We start from the raw sequence: 17,799 nt of genomic DNA, 5'->3' as shown, positions 1-17,799 counted from the left end.
CACAAAATCGGAATTTATACTGTACATTTTACTTTCTCAGGCAGCAGGGCGAAGCAGGGGTTAGTGCATGTGCCTCACAGTATGAAGGTCCTGGGTTCGATCATGGGCTCGGGATCTTTCCGTGTGGAGTTTGCATGTTCTCCCGGTGACTGCGTGGGTTCCCTCCAGGTACTCCGTCTTCCTCCAAAGACATGCATCTGGGAATAGGTTGAATGGCAACACTAAATTGTCCCTGGCGTGTGAGTGTCATTGTTGTCTATCTGTGTTGGGTTTGCGATGAGATTGCTACTTGTCCAGGGTGTACGCCGCCTTCCGCCCGAATGCAGCTGAGATGGGCTCCAGCAGCCCCCATGACCCCAAAAGGGAAAAGCGGTAGAAAATGGATGGATGAATATTTACTTTCTCAGATGTTGGTATTAAGGCAAAAACCTTTGCCTTGTACCATAAAACATTAACAGTAGCTCCATATAAAGTTCAAGATAAATGAATAATAAATAATGCACTTTTATGCACAAGTGCCCAGTCTCTCCCACACACGCTAACAATAAATTCACACTACACTGTGGACATTTACAGCATCAGGCGTTGTCCAACTCCGAATTTTGTGAACTTTGGAGGCGTTGTATTTGTTTCCTCAGATGTTGGATTTCTTCCTCTTGTTCTTCAACTTTTTTCTGCAAACCATATATCATCTGGACAAAGAAAAAACAGCATTTTACTACAAATGCATAAACATTTCATTACAGAACTGGTTGTCCAAAAATGTTCGCAGTTATCTATACATTGTCATTATTTTTACAGTGACAGTACTCTTCTACTTCTGATCCTGCATTCAAAGGAGTTTGGTAAAAAAAAATACACCTGTAGAGCAGTGGTTCTCAAACTCTTCACCAAGTAACATCTCAGAAAACACTTGACTCTCTATATGTACCACCATGACGACCAATATTAAAATACAGTAACATTGTAGGCCGAAGTATTAATTAAAAACAAGGAGAGGTTTTATTAAAACAATATAATGAAATATAAAAGAAATATAAAAAATATATAAAAAAAATAAAGCACTGCACTTAAATAATGAAATCTAATTGCATATAGTATATTTAAGTGATTATTTGGCGTACCACTAGTGGTACACATACCACAGTTTGAGAATAATGCCATAGCGTGTTTCTTGTGCTATTATTATTCTGACAAATACACCACATGGTGGCAATGTTATTTAACCCCATTACCTCAAAGTTATACCCCATATGTGGAAATTATCTGAAAACTCTCACACAGATCAATGCGCTCAAATAAAATAACCCACTATGACTTTAGGGTGTTTAGCCAAATCAAAACGGAATTTGGTACAGACTTTTAGGGAACAGACGAACTATATTGACCATTTGTCATGCACTATAGATGTCCTCATAGTTTTATGACCATTAGTGTAGTGATTTGCTTGCATGTTTTCCAAAGCATTTTGAGCACAACCTATAGGGGACGCCAAAAATTAGGACGCCTGATGGACCACATGGAGTGTGTGATAAAACGGTCCTAAAAGATGAGTGGAAGTGGGCAGAGGAGCACTTCCTCAAGTGTGCCGCCCAGACTAGCAAGAGTCATGACCAGCGATAGTGCTATGAAGATAGAGTATACACAATGCAGACATTCTTCCGTCATTTGTTAACATTTTGCATTCATGGTAAAAATCTCAATCAGGGTTGTCAAAAGTAAATTAGTAAACCAAAAATAAAACATGCAGACATGGTAAAATAGAGCAGAAATGCATAATGTACGAGAAAGCGCAAACATGTTGATACTAATAACTTCTAGTAACACAGATTTTTCTTGAAATATATTTTAACATTCTTTTTAGCCTTTTTTAAATTACAAACCCCGTTTCCATATGAATTGGGAAATTGTGTTAGATGTAAATATAAACGGAATACAATGATTTGCAAATCATTTTCAACCCATAATCAGTGAATATGCTACAAAGACAACATATTTGATGTTCAAACTGATACAAAAATTTTTTTGTGCAAATAATCATTAACATTAGAATTTGATGCCAGCAACACGTGACAAAGAAGTTGGGAAAGGTGGCAATAAATACTGATAAAGTTGAGGAATGCTCATCAAACACTTACATGGAACATCCCACAGGTGTGCAGGCTAATTGAGAACAGTTGAGTGCCATGATTGGGTGTAAAATCAGCTTCCATGAAATGCTAAGTAATTCACAAACAAGGACGGGGTGAGGGTCACCACTTTGTAAGCAAATTGTCGAACAGTTTTAGAACGACATTTCTCAATGAGCTATTGCAAGGAATTTAGGGATTTTACCATCTACGGTCCGTAAAATCATCAAAAAATTCACAGAATCTGAAGAGATCACTGCACGTACGATATTACGGACTTTTGATCCCTCAGGCAGTACTGCATCAAAAACCGACATGAGCGTGTAAAGGATATCACCACATGGGCTCAGGAACACTTCAGAAAACCACTGTCAGTAAATAGAGTTGGTCGCTACATCTGTAAGTGCAAGTTAAAACTCTACTATGCAAAGCCAAACCCATTTATCAACAATATCCTGAAACGCCGCCGGTTTGGCTGGGCCCAGGCTCACCTAAGATGGACTGATGCAAAGTGGAAACGTGTTCTGTGGTGTGAAGTGAAGTGGATTATATTTATATAGCGCTTTTTCTCTAGTGACTCAAAGCGCTTTACATAGTGAAACCCAATATCTAATTTTTACATTTAAACCAGTGTGGGTGGCACTGGGAGCAGGTGGGTAAAGTGTCTTGCCCAAGGACACAACAGCAGTGACTAGGATGGCGGAAGCGGGGATTGAACCTGCAACCCTCAAGTTGCTGGCACGGCCGCTCTACCAACCGAGCTATACTGCCCCTGACAAGTCCACATTTAAAATTATATTTTGAAACAGAGGACGTGGTGTCCTCCAAAACAAAGAGGCAAATAACCATTCGGATTGTTATAGGCGCAAAGTTCAAAAGCCAGCATCTGTGATGGTATGGGGGTGTATTAGTGCCCAAGGCATGGGTAACTTACACATGTGTAAAGGCACCATAAATTCTGAAAGGTCCATACAGGTTTAGGAACAACATATGTTGTCATCCAAGCAACGTTATCATGGAGGCTCCTGCTTATTTCAGCAAGACAAGTGTTACAACAGCGTGGCTTTGTAAAAAAGGGTGCGGGTACTTTCCTGGCCATCTGCAGTCCAGACCTGTCTCCCATCGAAAATGTGTAGTGCATTATGAAGCGTAAAATACGACAGCGGAGACCCCGGACTGTTGAACGACTGAAGCTCTACATAAAACAAGAATGGGAAAGAATTCCTATTTCAAAGCTTCAACAATTAGTTTCCTCAGTTCCCAAACGTTTATTGAGTGTTGTTAAAAGAAAAGGTGATGTAACACAGTGGTGAACATGTCTTTCGCAACTACTTTGGCACGTGTTGCAGCCATGAAATTCAAAGTTATTTAAAAAAAAAAAAAAGTTTATGAGTTTGAAAATCAAATATCTTGTCTTTGTAGTACTGGTATTCAATTGAATATGGGTTGAAAAGGATTTGCAAATCATTGTATTCCGTTTATATTTACATCCAACACAATTTCCCAACTCATATGGAAACGGCGTTTGTACAAATATTAAACTGGGGCCCCGCATTCTGTATGCGGCCCTATGAGGAAAAGGTTTGATTGATTGATTGATTGAAACTTTTATTTGTAGATTGCACTGTTCAGTACATATTCCGTACAATTGACCACTAAATGGTAACACCCGAATAAGTTTTTCAATTTGTTTAAGTTAACTTGTTTAATCAATTCATGGTTTGAACAACTCTGACACTAACTGACAAAGATAAGTAAGTAAATAGGACAAAAGCAGTGAGCTGGAATTGTTCAGATACAGGCTGACACGAATAATGCTGCACTTCAACCAATAAGGAACTTGCATATACTTAAAATAGTAATTCACACTGTTCAAACTTTAACAGACTGGTAACCCATATTGTTACTACTCCCCACAGCCTTAAAGCTGGGGTACTTGAATTCAAACTGTAAATCCCAGTCCCACTCTGCGCATAGTCCCTTCGTCTACTCCTCTCACGAAGTGCACAAAATCACGCACAAAAGCTGAACATGCACACACATAAGTTGTTGACAGTCTGAAGTTGCATCGGAGGATCCCTCTAGTTTGTATTTTGTTGCAGAAAATAAATTGTCGTCATAAGTACATTTAGCTTTTTACTCCAATTATGAAATACTCATTTATGTTGCTAAACTGTAATATTGCCCTGTTTTATACAAACATTTTACAAAAACCTAAATGTAAAAACCACAAACTGTTTCTGCTTACAGTACACATAACAGCAATAGTGTGACTATCAGTTACACACGTCGCCACGCAAAAGGATTCACACAAAAATATAAGAAAATGAAACATTAGATTACCCTTCTAGAAGGAAATGAACTACTTGTGCGACCAAAGTTAGTCTAAGACTGGCCCGGAATGCCCTCCACCATGAATACGCTGGAGCAATGTTATTTTGAGTATGCAAGCTCTTCTCTGGTTTCTCTTGGTTTTATTTCTCTCATTTCCTCTTTTTGGGTGTTTTATCAGTATATGCTGTAACAGCAAGTGCACATATTGCAAACTTTCCAGGTGGGTGTTTGGCACCTATCCTTTATTGAAAACAAGTTTGCTCCGTCCACGTGCTTCGCCATCTATCGCGGCAGCCAATGAGGAAGCTCCTTTATGGGCTCTGCTCACCCCTTCTTTCTCGAAATCCTGTGACTGGATCTGGAGGAGCTGACCGCCAGGAATACAAATAAGTTTGTCTCCTGGGGTTTTATTTACTAAAGCACCTAATTATAAGGCACAGACAGCACGCCGACATAAATTTTTTTCCAGAAATGATGACTGTTACGATATACTGTATGATGCAAATAGGAAGTTAAAGAATATATAAGGTGCCCGAGCTTTAAAACTTTGTAACACACAGTTATAATCTTTAAATAATGTAACCTTTTTGTTGTGCAATACTACTTTTACTATAGTGTTATTTTTCATTTTCTTTCTCTGCCTACTTTCATGACATTTTAACTCTTTGATTCCATATTTGTATTAAGTCACTTTTATTGAACTTTGATGACTTTTTAACTCTTTGATTCCATTTTTGTATTACTTTCACTTTTATTAAACTTTCATGACTTTTTAACTCTTTGATTCCATTTTTGTATTAAGTCACTTTTATAAGCGTCTTGTTTACTGTTGTCCTGTTTGTGATGTATGTCAACTTGACACTGGAATTTGTGATATAAAGTCTATTGACCATTCCCAAAGAGAAACATTGTAAAGTATGACAGTGTATCATAACAACTGTGCTGAACTGGGCTTTTTGGTGTTTGGTCATTGTCTTTACATTATATTTGCACTACATAATCACAAATAATTATTAATTTGTATTCATTTGCTGGTTAGCTTGCTGTAAAGTTAAGTATTTTTATTTCGACAAAAACATGTTTGGAAAGATTGATGGAGATAAATATCTTTTTAGCAGGGACGGCGTGGCGCAGTGGGAGAGTGGCCGTGCGCAACCCGAGGGTCACTGGTTCAAATCCCACCTAGAACCAACTTCGTCACGTCCGTTGTGTCCTGAGCAAGACACTTCACCCTTGCTCCTGATGGGTGCTGGTTGGCGCCTTGCATGGCAGCTCCCTCCATCAGTGTGTGAATGTGTGTGTGAATGGGTAAATGTGGAAGTAGTGTCAAAGCGCTTTGAGTACCTTGAAGGTAGAAAAGCGCTATACAAGTACAACCCATTTATTATTTAATTATAAATGAATATGTACATAATATTGCTCTTGTGGTATTCATTTGGGCTAAATCTGGGACCCCGGGTGCTAAATTTCGAGCCGTCTCATTTGTATTTGTATTACAATATTGTACCTTGAATTTTGAATATTTAGCAACTTTTTATACAATAATTGTACAAACCCCATTTCCATATGAGTTGGGAAATTGTGTTAGATGTAAATAAAAACGGAATACAATGATTTGCAAATCCTTTTCAACCCATATTCAGTTGAATGCCCTACAAAGACAACATATTTGATGTTCAAACTCATAAACTTTATTTTTTTTTTGCAAATAATAATTAACTTAGAATTTCAGGGCTGCAACACGTGCCAAAGTAGTTGGGAAAGGGCATGTTCACCACTGTGTTACATCACCTTTTCTTTTAACAACACTCAATAAACGTTTGGTAACTGAGGAAACTAATTGTTGAAGCTTTGAAAGTGGAATTCCTTCTCATTCTTGTTTTATGTAGAGCTTTAGTCATTCAACAGTCCGGGGTCTCCGCTGTCGTATTTCACGCTTCATAATGCGCCACACATTTTCGATGGGAGACAGGTCTGGACTGCAGATGGCCAGGAAAGTACCCGCACTCTTTTACTACGAAACCATGCTGTTGTAACACGTGGCTTGGCATTGTCTTGCTGAAATAAGCAGGGGCGTCCATGATAACGTTGCTTGGATGACAACATATATTGCTCCAAAACCTGTATGGACCATTCAGCATTAATGGTGCCTTCACAGATTTGTAAGTTACCCATGCCTTGGGCACTAATACCCCCCCATACCATCCCAGATGCTGGCTTTTAAACTTTGCGCCTATAACAATCCGGATGGTTATTTTCCTCTTTGTTCCGGAGGACACCACATCCACAGTTTCCAAATATAATTTGAAATGTGGACTCGTCAGACCACAGAACACTTTTCCACTTTGCATCAGTCCATCTTAGATGAGCTCGGGCCCAGCGAAGCCAGCGGCGTTCCTTGGTGTTGTTGATAAATGGGTTTTGCTTTGCATAGTAGAGTTTTAACTTGCACTTACAGATGTAACAAGCAACTGTAGTTACTGACAGTAGTTTTCTGAAGTGTTCCTGAGCCCATTTGGTGATATCCTTTACACACTCATGTCGGTTTTTGATGCAGTACTGCCTGAGGGATCAAAAGTCTGTAATATCATCGCTTACGTGCAGTGATTTCTCCAGATTCTCTGAACCTTTTGATGATTTTACGGACCGTAGATGGTAAAATCCTTAAATTCCTTGCAATGGCTCGTTGAGAAATGTTGTTCTAAAACTGTTCGACAATTTGCTTACAAAGTGGTGACCCTCACCCCGTCCTTGTTTGTAAATTACTTAGCATTTCATGGAAGCTGCTTTTACACCCAATCATGGCACTCAACTGTTCCCAATTAGCCTGCACACCTGTGGGATGTTCCATATAAGTGTTTGATGAGCATTCCTCAACTTTATCAGTATTTATTGCCACCTTTCCCAACTTATTTGTCATGTGTTGCTAGCATCAAATTCTAAAGTTAATAATTATTTGCACAAAAAAAAAAAATGCCATTAGTTTGAACATAAATGATAAATATATAAATGGGTTGTACTTGTATAGCGCTTTTCTACCGTCAAGGTACTCAAAGCGCTTTGACACTACTTCCACATTTACCCATTCACACACACATTCACACACTGATGGAGGGAGCTGCCATGCAAGGCGCCAACCAGCACCCATTAGGAGCAAGGGTGAAGTGTCTTGCTGAGGACACAACGGACGTGACGAGGTTGGTACTAGGTGGGAATTGAACCAGGGACCCTCGGGTTGCGCACGGCCACTCTCCCACTGCGCCTGTTGTCTTTGTAGTATATTCAACTGAATATGGGTTGAAAATTATTTGCAAATCCAAGAGCTAGACGAAGTGGCTGGGGAGAGGGAAGTCTGGGTTTCCCTGCTTAGGCTGTTGCCCCCGCGACCCGACCTCGGATAAGCGGAAGAAGATGGATGGATGGATGGATGAGTATTCCATTTATATTTACATCTAACACAATTTCCCAACTCATATGGAAATGGGGTTTGTATTTATTTAAGACTTACCTGCCATTAAAATCTGCAGTGTTTGTTTTTTAAATCAATACAAGCTGTTTAAACAAAAAGTTATTTGACCGGTTATTTTTAAACATTTATTTCATACAAAAACTGTACAAAAAATAAACTGAACTGCGACCCTATTACAATAGTGCGCACCAAACCGTGAAGAAGCAGTACCGTTACACCCCTACAATACAGTATGTATTTTACATTACTATAGCTATGAAATATATATATTTTCATCCATACATACCACATCTTTATTGGAGAAGAGTTCACTCTGTAGAAGCTGGCTGGCCGTGGGCCGGACACTGGGATCTTTGCTAGTCAGCTCCAAGATGTATTTGGCAAGAACTGGCCATTGGTTGCAGAAAGAGTCAGGGAATTTTCCCTCTCTCAGGTCCCCAAGAGTCCGGACTCGCTCCATCTCTGTTCCAAAGGGCTGGAAAAGCTCAAGAGCAAGCACCCCAATGCTGTACATGTCCGACTGAAAAATAGAAGAGAGTATTGCACAAAGAAAATATGATAGAACAAGCTATAGTTGGCTACATCAACAATAAATACCTTTGAATCATAATGAGAACTCTTCAGTTGTTCTGGCGATGCGTAAACTAAAGTACCAACACCTGTGGTATGTGGAGACTCTGAAAAAGTACACCGCAAACAAGACAATAATGAAAAAAACAAGCTATGTTGGGGGTGAATATAGCAAAAAATGTGGCAGTACCAATGTTGGGAAAGGTGGCCCTTTCATGGCTATCTAGTAGTAAACCACTGCATGCCAAACCAAAGTCGCCAATACGAACATGACATTCATGACCATTGAGGAATATGTTCCTTGGCTGTAAAGAAAAAAACAACAACAATCCATTTCATATTAGGGCTACACGATAATAAAATTGTAGTCACGATCATAATATTGTCTGGTGATATTAACGTTTAAAAAACAGGCTACGCTGCATATCAAATCAAGCACTTTTACAACTGCGGCTCAGGCCAAAGGCCATTGTGTATATGCACAAAGTTCCATGACCACTCCGACCACTTTGCCGGCCAGATTTAAAATACTTTTCCCAGGCTGGTACAGCTGGTCGCCTTGTTTCACTTTCGTGGAGTCTTGCGCTTGCACAAAAGACTGCACCGCTATTATCAAACAGCGAAAGGTGTGGACGGCTGCACAACACTCTGTTTTGCATGAGCAGGACTAACGTTTATCCATCCCGCTAAATAGAGTCTGCAGACACTACTCTGTCGAGTACCAACACTGGCCAGATATGCTCTCCATTGGAATTCCTGCACCCCCTGCATCTGCATCTACATCTGTGTATGCACCTCGTGAATATGGAATGGTAATTGCGCATAAAAGGACTATCTTAATCGTTACACTAAATAACGCTACATTTTTCTAATTTCTCATTTAAAATACATGTTTCTCACTACAAATGATCAAATGTATAATTAGGTTAAGCGGGGTTGTCCAATTGATGACGTGTGGGCCACCTTTGGAACATGGCTGGGTTTTTGTTTTAGTAGCTCTGAAAATCATACAAATATGTTGATAAAACTAAAGTAACCTAAATGAGAAAATATTAAAATGTTAATACTAATAATGAAAAAAGATGAGTCTTTAAATAAATAATTTACATTTATTTAGCAATTTTATTAGACTATCCATCCATTTTCTACCGCTTGTCCCTTTCAAATTACATAACATCATGCTAGTCACTGACCACCCCACCTCAAGCCAAGCTATCACCAGGACCCCATTTCCGAATGGAGATTGCAGATCTGTGGGAAACACTATTTTTTACCTAACCTAATGAATAATTGTGATTAATAAACATGATTTCAATATTGATAAAAAATAACCGTTATCATTATTTTGGCCATAATCGTGCAGCCTTACATTATATGCCACTTTCCTTTACACCATGAATGGTACCTTCAGGTCTCTGTGCATGATTCCTTGGGAGTGAATATACTCCACCCCTTCAAGTATCTTTCTTAGTAGACTGAACGTGTGCTCAGCATCCACACATCCATAAGGACCTATAAAGTGGATTATTAGACAATTTGCCGCTGTAATGTATTTTGTACTTCACATAATAAATACTGTACCTCTTAATGCTTGATCCTCTTTGGGCTTGCAATTCCTCTCAGTCATCCAGTCCTTGAGTGAGCGTTCACATAGCTGCATTTGGATGTAGAGCATCAGATGGAAGTGGACCTACAAAATCATAACCACACTGTAACTAACATTCACATCAGGAAAGTACACAATGGAAGCAGACCTACCTCTTTAGAGGGTCTTGCTGTGCATTGGTCATCCCACTGCTCACACTCTTTTTCAACACAAGAGTTGTTGTTCAGCTCAGGGTTGCGCCTGCTGGATGACTCCTCCAACATTCCCAAAGTGTCCCAACCTACAGCGGGACACTTGGAGGTTTTAATAGGAGCTCGCTGTCCCAGGAAGACGCAAGGCACGTAGTTCTCAGGGATACGTCGCATTGTGTTCGGACACACCCCCTGAGTCGTCTCCTGCGTCAGCACCAAGTCTTTGACGGGTGAGCCACCACTTGGAGGCACCGGCGCGCTTGAAGCGGCATCAGCCTGTGGTTGGCTAAGGCTTTGGAAAACGACGGAGAAGCTTGAGCCGGTACCATCTGGGTCCTCATCAGAGCTGTGGCTAAAAGATAAATAAAGTCTGATATACTAAATTTTTGCTTGTTGAGAGTGCTAAATTGATGTTTTGCGTGATAGAGAAGAGCCTGCTTATGTCAACCAAGTCATGAGTAAGTCACTGCATTCTATTAAAAGGTGTCTGCTTAAGGTACCAGTAAAATGGAAAAACAAGTTGCCTCCATATTGAAGCTATTATCAAATATATGGAATTTATAACACTGAAAGACATAATTTGCGAGTAAATATATATAATCAAAATAGTATTAATATTAGATATTCAAGAGCCATTTTGAAAGATAATGAGCAAGCCAGTCATGTGTGCCGTGATGTACAAGTGGGAACCACAAATGCCTTCCCCATTAATAACAATGCTAATTCTGCAGACTTTGAGAGAGCAAACAACAATTACTTTGGGGAAAAATTGTCAACCAGAACTTTATGTTTTTTAGCCTGAATATAAGGAGGGTGAGCTTTAAGGGGTTAATAGGAAAAGTTGCTGCCTGCAGAGACTGTTTTTGGTTGTTGTGTCTTGGTCTCCTTCACCTGGTATAAATTGAATGTCATTTAGATTTATGGCTAAATCCTCGTATTATCCAGATGAGAGGCATGATTTATAATAGAGAATCATTTTGACGAGCCGAAATGCGATGCAGGAGCAAATCACCAGCCGGCTCACAGTACAGCAGCAGAAGCTGCTATTAGTTAACTCTTTGATATCAATGCGCCGCTAAAAAATAGTTTGTCTGCGTTAATAACAATATTGCTAATATTTGGTTGATATTCAGGTTACAATATGTAAATGGAACATTGGAGGGTTTTCAATGGTTATTTAGAAGGCTTTGTGTACAGAATAGAGAACTCCCATTGACTCAAATGTTAGCAGACTTTTTATTCTTATTATTTATTTACAACATAGAATGCCTAAAAAAGAAAAATATATGTATTCATGTTTTACGTAGGGATTGTGAATGATAGATAGCAAATCTCTTTCTAAATTTGCATATTTCCAGTATGACTGATATGCTGATATGGTCAGAGTGCAGAAGCGTTTCCATCATGACGTCATCCCACCCCGAATCTATGGAAATTGCGGCATTCTGCTGTTGTGTCAGTATTTTAACATACTTTGCAGATTAGAAATACAATCGGATATGGTTTAATAAATAAAATGAAACACAATTTAGCATATAAAGTCAACTTGTTTTCCATTTATTGGTACTTTAAGTCAGTGGTTCTCAATTAGTTTTGTTATGCCGCCCATAGGGAAAAAGAAAACATTATCTCCAGCGCAACTTTGAATAGTATTAATTTGTCCATATAATTGTTAGAAGTACACCTCTGCATATTGTTGCATCCGCATTAACATTAAAGAAAAACAACACACATGTCTTTCCATGACTTGCACCGCAGTCAGGGTGAAGCCAGGCGCTCCGTAAGTTTCGTCATATTCTTGTACGGCAAGTAAAAAGCAAGTTCGTCGAGGTCAAATGCGACCCCTGGAATCGCACTGGGCTCGTCCAGGGGGGCACACCACACTATTTGAGAAGGACTGGCTTAAGTAGACGTTTTTTTCCACATCATTTGTTACCCGTAGGGATAATTTGTATCAAAAAAATACTTGGTTTATGTCCATCCATCCATTTCCTACCGCTTATTCCCTTTTGGGGTCGCGGGGGGTGCTGGCGCCTATCTCAGCTACAATCGGGCGGAAGGCGGGGTACACCCTGGACAAGTCGCCACCTCATCGCAGCATTGGTTTATGTCGATGTGTCATATTGTCAATGTACTGGTTGTCGCTAAGCAGCGTGAAAAGACAACATACCTACTCAGGAGGTGGATCTTACAACAACTCACAATTTGATTTTGATTCATTGGGTAAGGTTTTGATTCAAAATCGATTCACGATTCAACACGATTCTCAATTAGACAACATAAGTACTCAGGAGGTGAATCTTACAACAACTCACAATTTGATTTTGATTCATTGGGTAACGTTTTGATTCAAAATCGATTCACGATTCAACACGATTCTCAATGCAAACTGATTCTCATAATATACTATTTGATGTCAATAATACAATTAACAGGTTAGTAAAGCTCCTCTTAGCAGAGAGATGGCCTAGAAAACCTCTTTCAAAAAATTGATTCATGAAAAAAACTTTTATTTTTAATTTTTTTAATGGATTTTTGAAAATTATGAATCATTTTTAGAAATTCAATAAATAACAGTTGTGATTTGGATGTGAATTACATTTTTTTAAACACCACTAATAACTAGTAAAGGGGAACTGCACGTTTGAATTTTGCCTATAGTTCACAATCATTATGAAAGACACGACAGATGGATTATTTTAATGCAATCTAAATATTAAATGTAAACAAAAGGCTGCTTACAAACTGAGCCAATGGGAGCTCCATTATTTTGTCCATAAAATCCAATGAACAACCATTCAAAAAGTGGCATAATACTCCATTTACATTTTTTGACTGGAGTATTAACCAAGTATTAATGATATTGTTATTATAAGCACTAACGCAGACAAACTATTTATAGCGGTACCGTGATCACACGCTTGTGTGCCTATGTTTACATCATCGAGTGGTGTACTACTTCCCCGCATCCTTGCTTCTTTCTAAGTTTATTGTAGATCATAATCATGCATCTCTCCTGCACAGAATAAGTCTGAGTAGGTAATCCGACAAGTTGGTACACTTTGACAGCCAGTTGAAACCCAAAACTGGAGAAGACAACACCGAAAAGACGCTTGATCGCCTTTTTTTAATATTTACAAAGCAAAAATAAAAATACCATCTGTCGTCAATGTTTCTCACAATGATTGTGAACAATAGGCAAAATTCCAAAAAAGTCTAGTTCCCCTTAAAACACTCAACATTAAAATGTGAACAGTGACTTTCTGTTTGGTGCAAAGTAATATTCAAAATGAAAGCATGGCAGTATGAACTTGGATTCTATCACAGCAACTAACAAAATGTACCCAATACTTTTTTTTCGATTGTTAATAACTGAAAAATCAGAAGAGTGTCAACATAAACAGGTTCAACAGTATACGACAACAATAAAGCTTGGTATAAATATTTTTGGCCTTACAGGTCAAGTGAAGCCACTTCAGGAAGGAGGGTCTCTGCATCTGCAGAGTAGACATTTTACAATGTGACATTAAAAAAACATTACCATTGACTACAATATCATTAAAGATGTGCCATCAGTACCGACTGATTTTCGTTAAAAAGTATGTGATCGCTACTGCCGATTAATGTCTTTTGATGGCGATCACAAACACTTATCTTCTGACCGACACTGTATTTGGTTTCAGTCCTCCGGCTGTCAAGTGGTGACAGTGTGGAGATGCTCCCCAAAGCTAATAATAATCACCTCGATTATGGCAGATAAGGTAGTAAAAAAACGCAGTTTAAGTATCACCGGAGGACAAGGCTAATAAACATATTACACACCAAGAGAGTAAGCAAGGAGAAAGCACGCTAATAGCTCAGCTAACAGCCAAGCTAGATTCAAACAACACCAAGAAATAAGTGCTTCGTAAACTTTAAGAAGAGCAGATGGAACTGTGTTGTAACAGAAAGCAGTAAACTGTGGATAAACAATAACAGTAATTAGTCTTGGTGTGTCAGCGTTGTCACAGTCAGTACACGACAGGGAAGAGGGGGGCGGATCAATCCATGAATTGGTGGTGTTGATACCAAAGGTAGCATCAGTTATGATTGAAGAGATTAGGTTCATATATTTATTTTACTCCAAATAATTATGTTGTTTTTTTTCAGGTTTAAAAACTCTGAATACAATAAGACTTTGAAGGCAAAAGCAAAATAATTCAAAAGAGTCATAGCTGTTTTGTTTAGCTATCGTGTACAACTGACATTTTTTTGCTCAAAAAATTGTGTGTAATAAAAAGGGAATAAGGAAGTAGTTTTAATATTGTGTTGATATTCTTAAACTGTCAATAACACTCACCAAAAATACATTATTAAAAAATACAGTTAATTCATGTAATTGGTATTTGTATCAGTCAATCTCACTCATGGATGATCGGTATTGGAGTCGGCTGCATCAAACCCTGATCAAAACATCCCTAAATTTTATAAAGAAAAAAATAGTAGCAGTGTACTCACATGCTGCGGGCTGGACATGCTCCATCCAAGCTGTGTGATAGCCAACGACACTGACATGCTGCAAGCTTGACAACACTTTCACTTCCCTCAAGACCTTAACAGAAACCATAAAACAGTTTCAGTGTCAGCTAATATATATATTTTTTTACATTTAGCCACCAAAACGCCAATTTACCCTCAGGCAATCATCCTTTGAGACTTTTTTAATGAGTATCTTCTTCACGGCGTAAAGCTGCCCATCCAGTTTATTCACCACCTTAATATTGGAGGAAACAAAATGTGCTGACTAACTTAATTTTCTTCCTAAAATGAGTCAAAGTAATTGTACGCCAGAACAGCGAGAAACAGAAAAAAGTTACCTTATAAACATTTCCATAGGAACCTTTTCCAATTCTACCAATTTCTTCGAACTCGCTCAGGTAACGTGATGTCTGTGCTTGAAATAGTCCTTCCTTCGGCCTGTGGGCGGGCAAAAATTAACACCACGTATTCAGTACCTGAAACTAATTTACCAGACTTGCCAATTGCATGGCAAAAACCATCCGTATGAACGTGCGAGAGAGCAGATGACAGCTAATAATTGCTTAAGAGTTAAGTTTACCTTCCAGTAGGATTGTGTGTGCCGATGCTAAGACATTGTTGTTCCTGTAGAACAAAGCAAGACGAGGAATAATCAAAATTTAAACAATGGCGACTACAAATAATGTTAGAAATGCATGGGAATAGACAACCAAAAATCATCCCACAAAGCACCATCCAAATGTTAATAAAATGTACTGCTCATGTATCACAAAAGTCAACTGGTTTCAAATTATAGGCCAAACGTCAATAAAAAAAAATGTAATACCTTTATAAAAATTTAAAGAACAAAAAATATGGCCTCCAGTGAGAAGTAGAGTCACAAACACAAAATATATAAATATTGTCCAAATAAAACTGACCGCCATACATCTTACTGTGAGAAGGTCTATAGTAGATACAATGTGAAGTTTTCCACACATTATTATAGAAATATAAGATGACAAAATATATGAACACAGTCATAAGTTGCATGAATTGATTTTAATAAAAAATATTCGATAAATGTCGAAAATTATAGGTCGATAAAATGTAATTGCGGCCAGTGTACTCTGCGTGGCTAATATTTAAATATAATATGGCAATCTTGAATCCCAAATTCCCAATGGCGACTAGCTGCAATAACGGTGGAACGCAAAAAATTATAGCACAACAAACATAGCGCAAAAAAAACAGCAACTTGCGTTAAGCAAGCTGAAGTGTTAAACCTGATTTTGAAGTGAGTAATTTGTGCGGCTCAGCCGAAAACCAAATTCTCCCTCAAATGGCCCCCAGTAAAACAGAGTTCCATTACCTGTGGGTACAGTGAGGAGTTAGCGGTTTGCAGCAGCTCAGTGAAGGCCCGGTTGTGTTGGAGTCTGACATTGCTGAACTCGTCACTTATGGCCAAAGGGGAGAGAAGGTTCATAGAAGCCAAGCGCTGGCCAATTACTAACAGGGGCAAAATAAAACAAGTTGTGGTGGAATTTCAGTAAAAATATATAAGGCAGGATGTACACTGGGCAGTATATGTACCTTTAAACAACAATCGTGAGCGCGCTGGATTCCTCTCGTAGAGGAAGCACAGGTGCTCCAGGAGAGAACCGAGGAGAAGATGGTTGGGGATCGCCGCGGCAAACTCTTGGACAGATGGGTAGCGTCTGCCCGCCATCAACACTTCATGGTTATTGCCTGTATCAGAAGCTGGACATACAGGGAAAATTGACTGCTGAACAGTATACAACTACGACAAGGAACAGAAACAGTTGGACTCATTAATTTCTTGTGAAAAATACACAAGATGTTTTTTTCCGCACAATTAAAATTGTCTTACCTTCTTCAATGACTTTTGCTATTATTTCAATGATTCGTTTTTCTCCTTTATCCATTATCATTAACAGCAGGACTATACTGTTGGATTTTAGGGCAAAAATGCTCATCTTGTTTATACATAAGGGGGGGTGTGCACAGCAGCCATGCTTATCTTGAGGGGCCAGTGCACACCAAACCTCCACCTACTCATGTCATCAAAGAGAGTTCAACAATCTTCTCTACCCTTCTTTCATCTGAAATTACAACACGATTCCAATATTAAACCTGGCAAACTATATTGTTTAAGGACAATTTACATTACTGCATGGGCAATTACGAAATCATGTTAACATTTTACTAGAAATAACATAAATATTGAGGTTGGGTTTACCTTTAGCTACTATGCAACACATCATATTTACATGCACTACTCAATATTAATGGCAGCACTAAGAAATAATGTAAACAAACAGGTAAATAAATAGTCAAGGGGGGCCTATAAGGCACTACACTACTGCCTTAATTACGCTCCTTTCAATGTATTAAGAGCACCAAGCTAATACAGGATAGCCAGTTTATTTCTTACATAAGACAGGCATTAAGGAGAAAATCAGCTTACTGTCAAACTCCACCTCATCGTCCTCTTTGCTTGCCAGACTAGGCAGACTATTGTCATTGTTCCTGGTGGATTTAAGGAGACCGCTTCGGGAAACAAGAAGCTTGTTACTGCTGCTAGAACTTTCCTCCGATTGCAAAAGCCTGTTGGCAGACTTTAAACAGTACATTTTAATACTCGTTATCCAGGTTAACACGAGTAAGAAACAAAGAACATTTCACACCGATGTGTTCCAAAAGTTAGTAAAAATATTCCATCACAGGGGCCGTGGGAAAACTCTTTAAGAGTAGCAATGCAAGTAGTAATTTGGGTGGTCGGCCATCTTTGGTCAGGTCTTTTAGGACCGTCTGGCAACACAAACATGAAAGCAAAAGGAATTTGTTGGCAGAAGGCGAAACCATTAACTTAGATAAATTAAATTTGAAATAGTTTTACTATTTAATTCATTATAATTAATTTTAAAGTAAAGTGGCAGCTCCAAATGTTTTTTTTCGTTAAACATAATATTGACACTTGCA

At 38.7% G+C, this 17,799-nt stretch overlaps 1 protein-coding gene across 2 annotated transcripts; it reads right to left on the bottom strand.

The window, feature by feature from the left end:
• Nucleotides 1-7: 7 nt before the first annotated feature.
• On the bottom strand, nucleotides 8-17,646 carry eif2ak1 (eukaryotic translation initiation factor 2-alpha kinase 1). 2 transcript variants are annotated; one of them, XM_061909087.1, is made up of 17 exons: nucleotides 17,505-17,646; nucleotides 17,285-17,435; nucleotides 16,688-16,919; nucleotides 16,390-16,557; nucleotides 16,169-16,305; nucleotides 15,398-15,441; nucleotides 15,156-15,255; nucleotides 14,972-15,052; nucleotides 14,797-14,890; nucleotides 13,757-13,796; nucleotides 10,261-10,651; nucleotides 10,084-10,192; nucleotides 9,908-10,014; nucleotides 8,693-8,807; nucleotides 8,530-8,609; nucleotides 8,219-8,452; nucleotides 8-692 (listed from the first exon to the last, which is right to left on the bottom strand). In XM_061909087.1, the coding sequence occupies exons 3-17, from the start codon at nucleotides 16,791-16,793 to the stop codon at nucleotides 579-581; spliced, it is 1,920 nt and encodes a 639-aa protein (XP_061765071.1). In that variant the 5' UTR covers nucleotides 16,794-16,919; nucleotides 17,285-17,435; nucleotides 17,505-17,646; the 3' UTR covers nucleotides 8-578. The 2 variants fall into 2 exon arrangements, with proteins under 2 accessions (XP_061765071.1, XP_061765070.1); XM_061909086.1 differs by lacking the exon at nucleotides 16,688-16,919 and having other exon boundaries at nucleotides 17,285-17,629.
• Nucleotides 17,647-17,799: the final 153 nt, after the last annotated feature.

Source organism: Nerophis ophidion, linkage group LG08 (assembly GCF_033978795.1).
Source record: "Nerophis ophidion isolate RoL-2023_Sa linkage group LG08, RoL_Noph_v1.0, whole genome shotgun sequence".
NCBI lineage: Eukaryota > Metazoa > Chordata > Actinopteri > Syngnathiformes > Syngnathidae > Nerophis > Nerophis ophidion.
The sequence above is the reverse complement of the archived record's forward strand: the minus strand, read 5'-3'. Positions and strand labels throughout refer to the sequence as shown.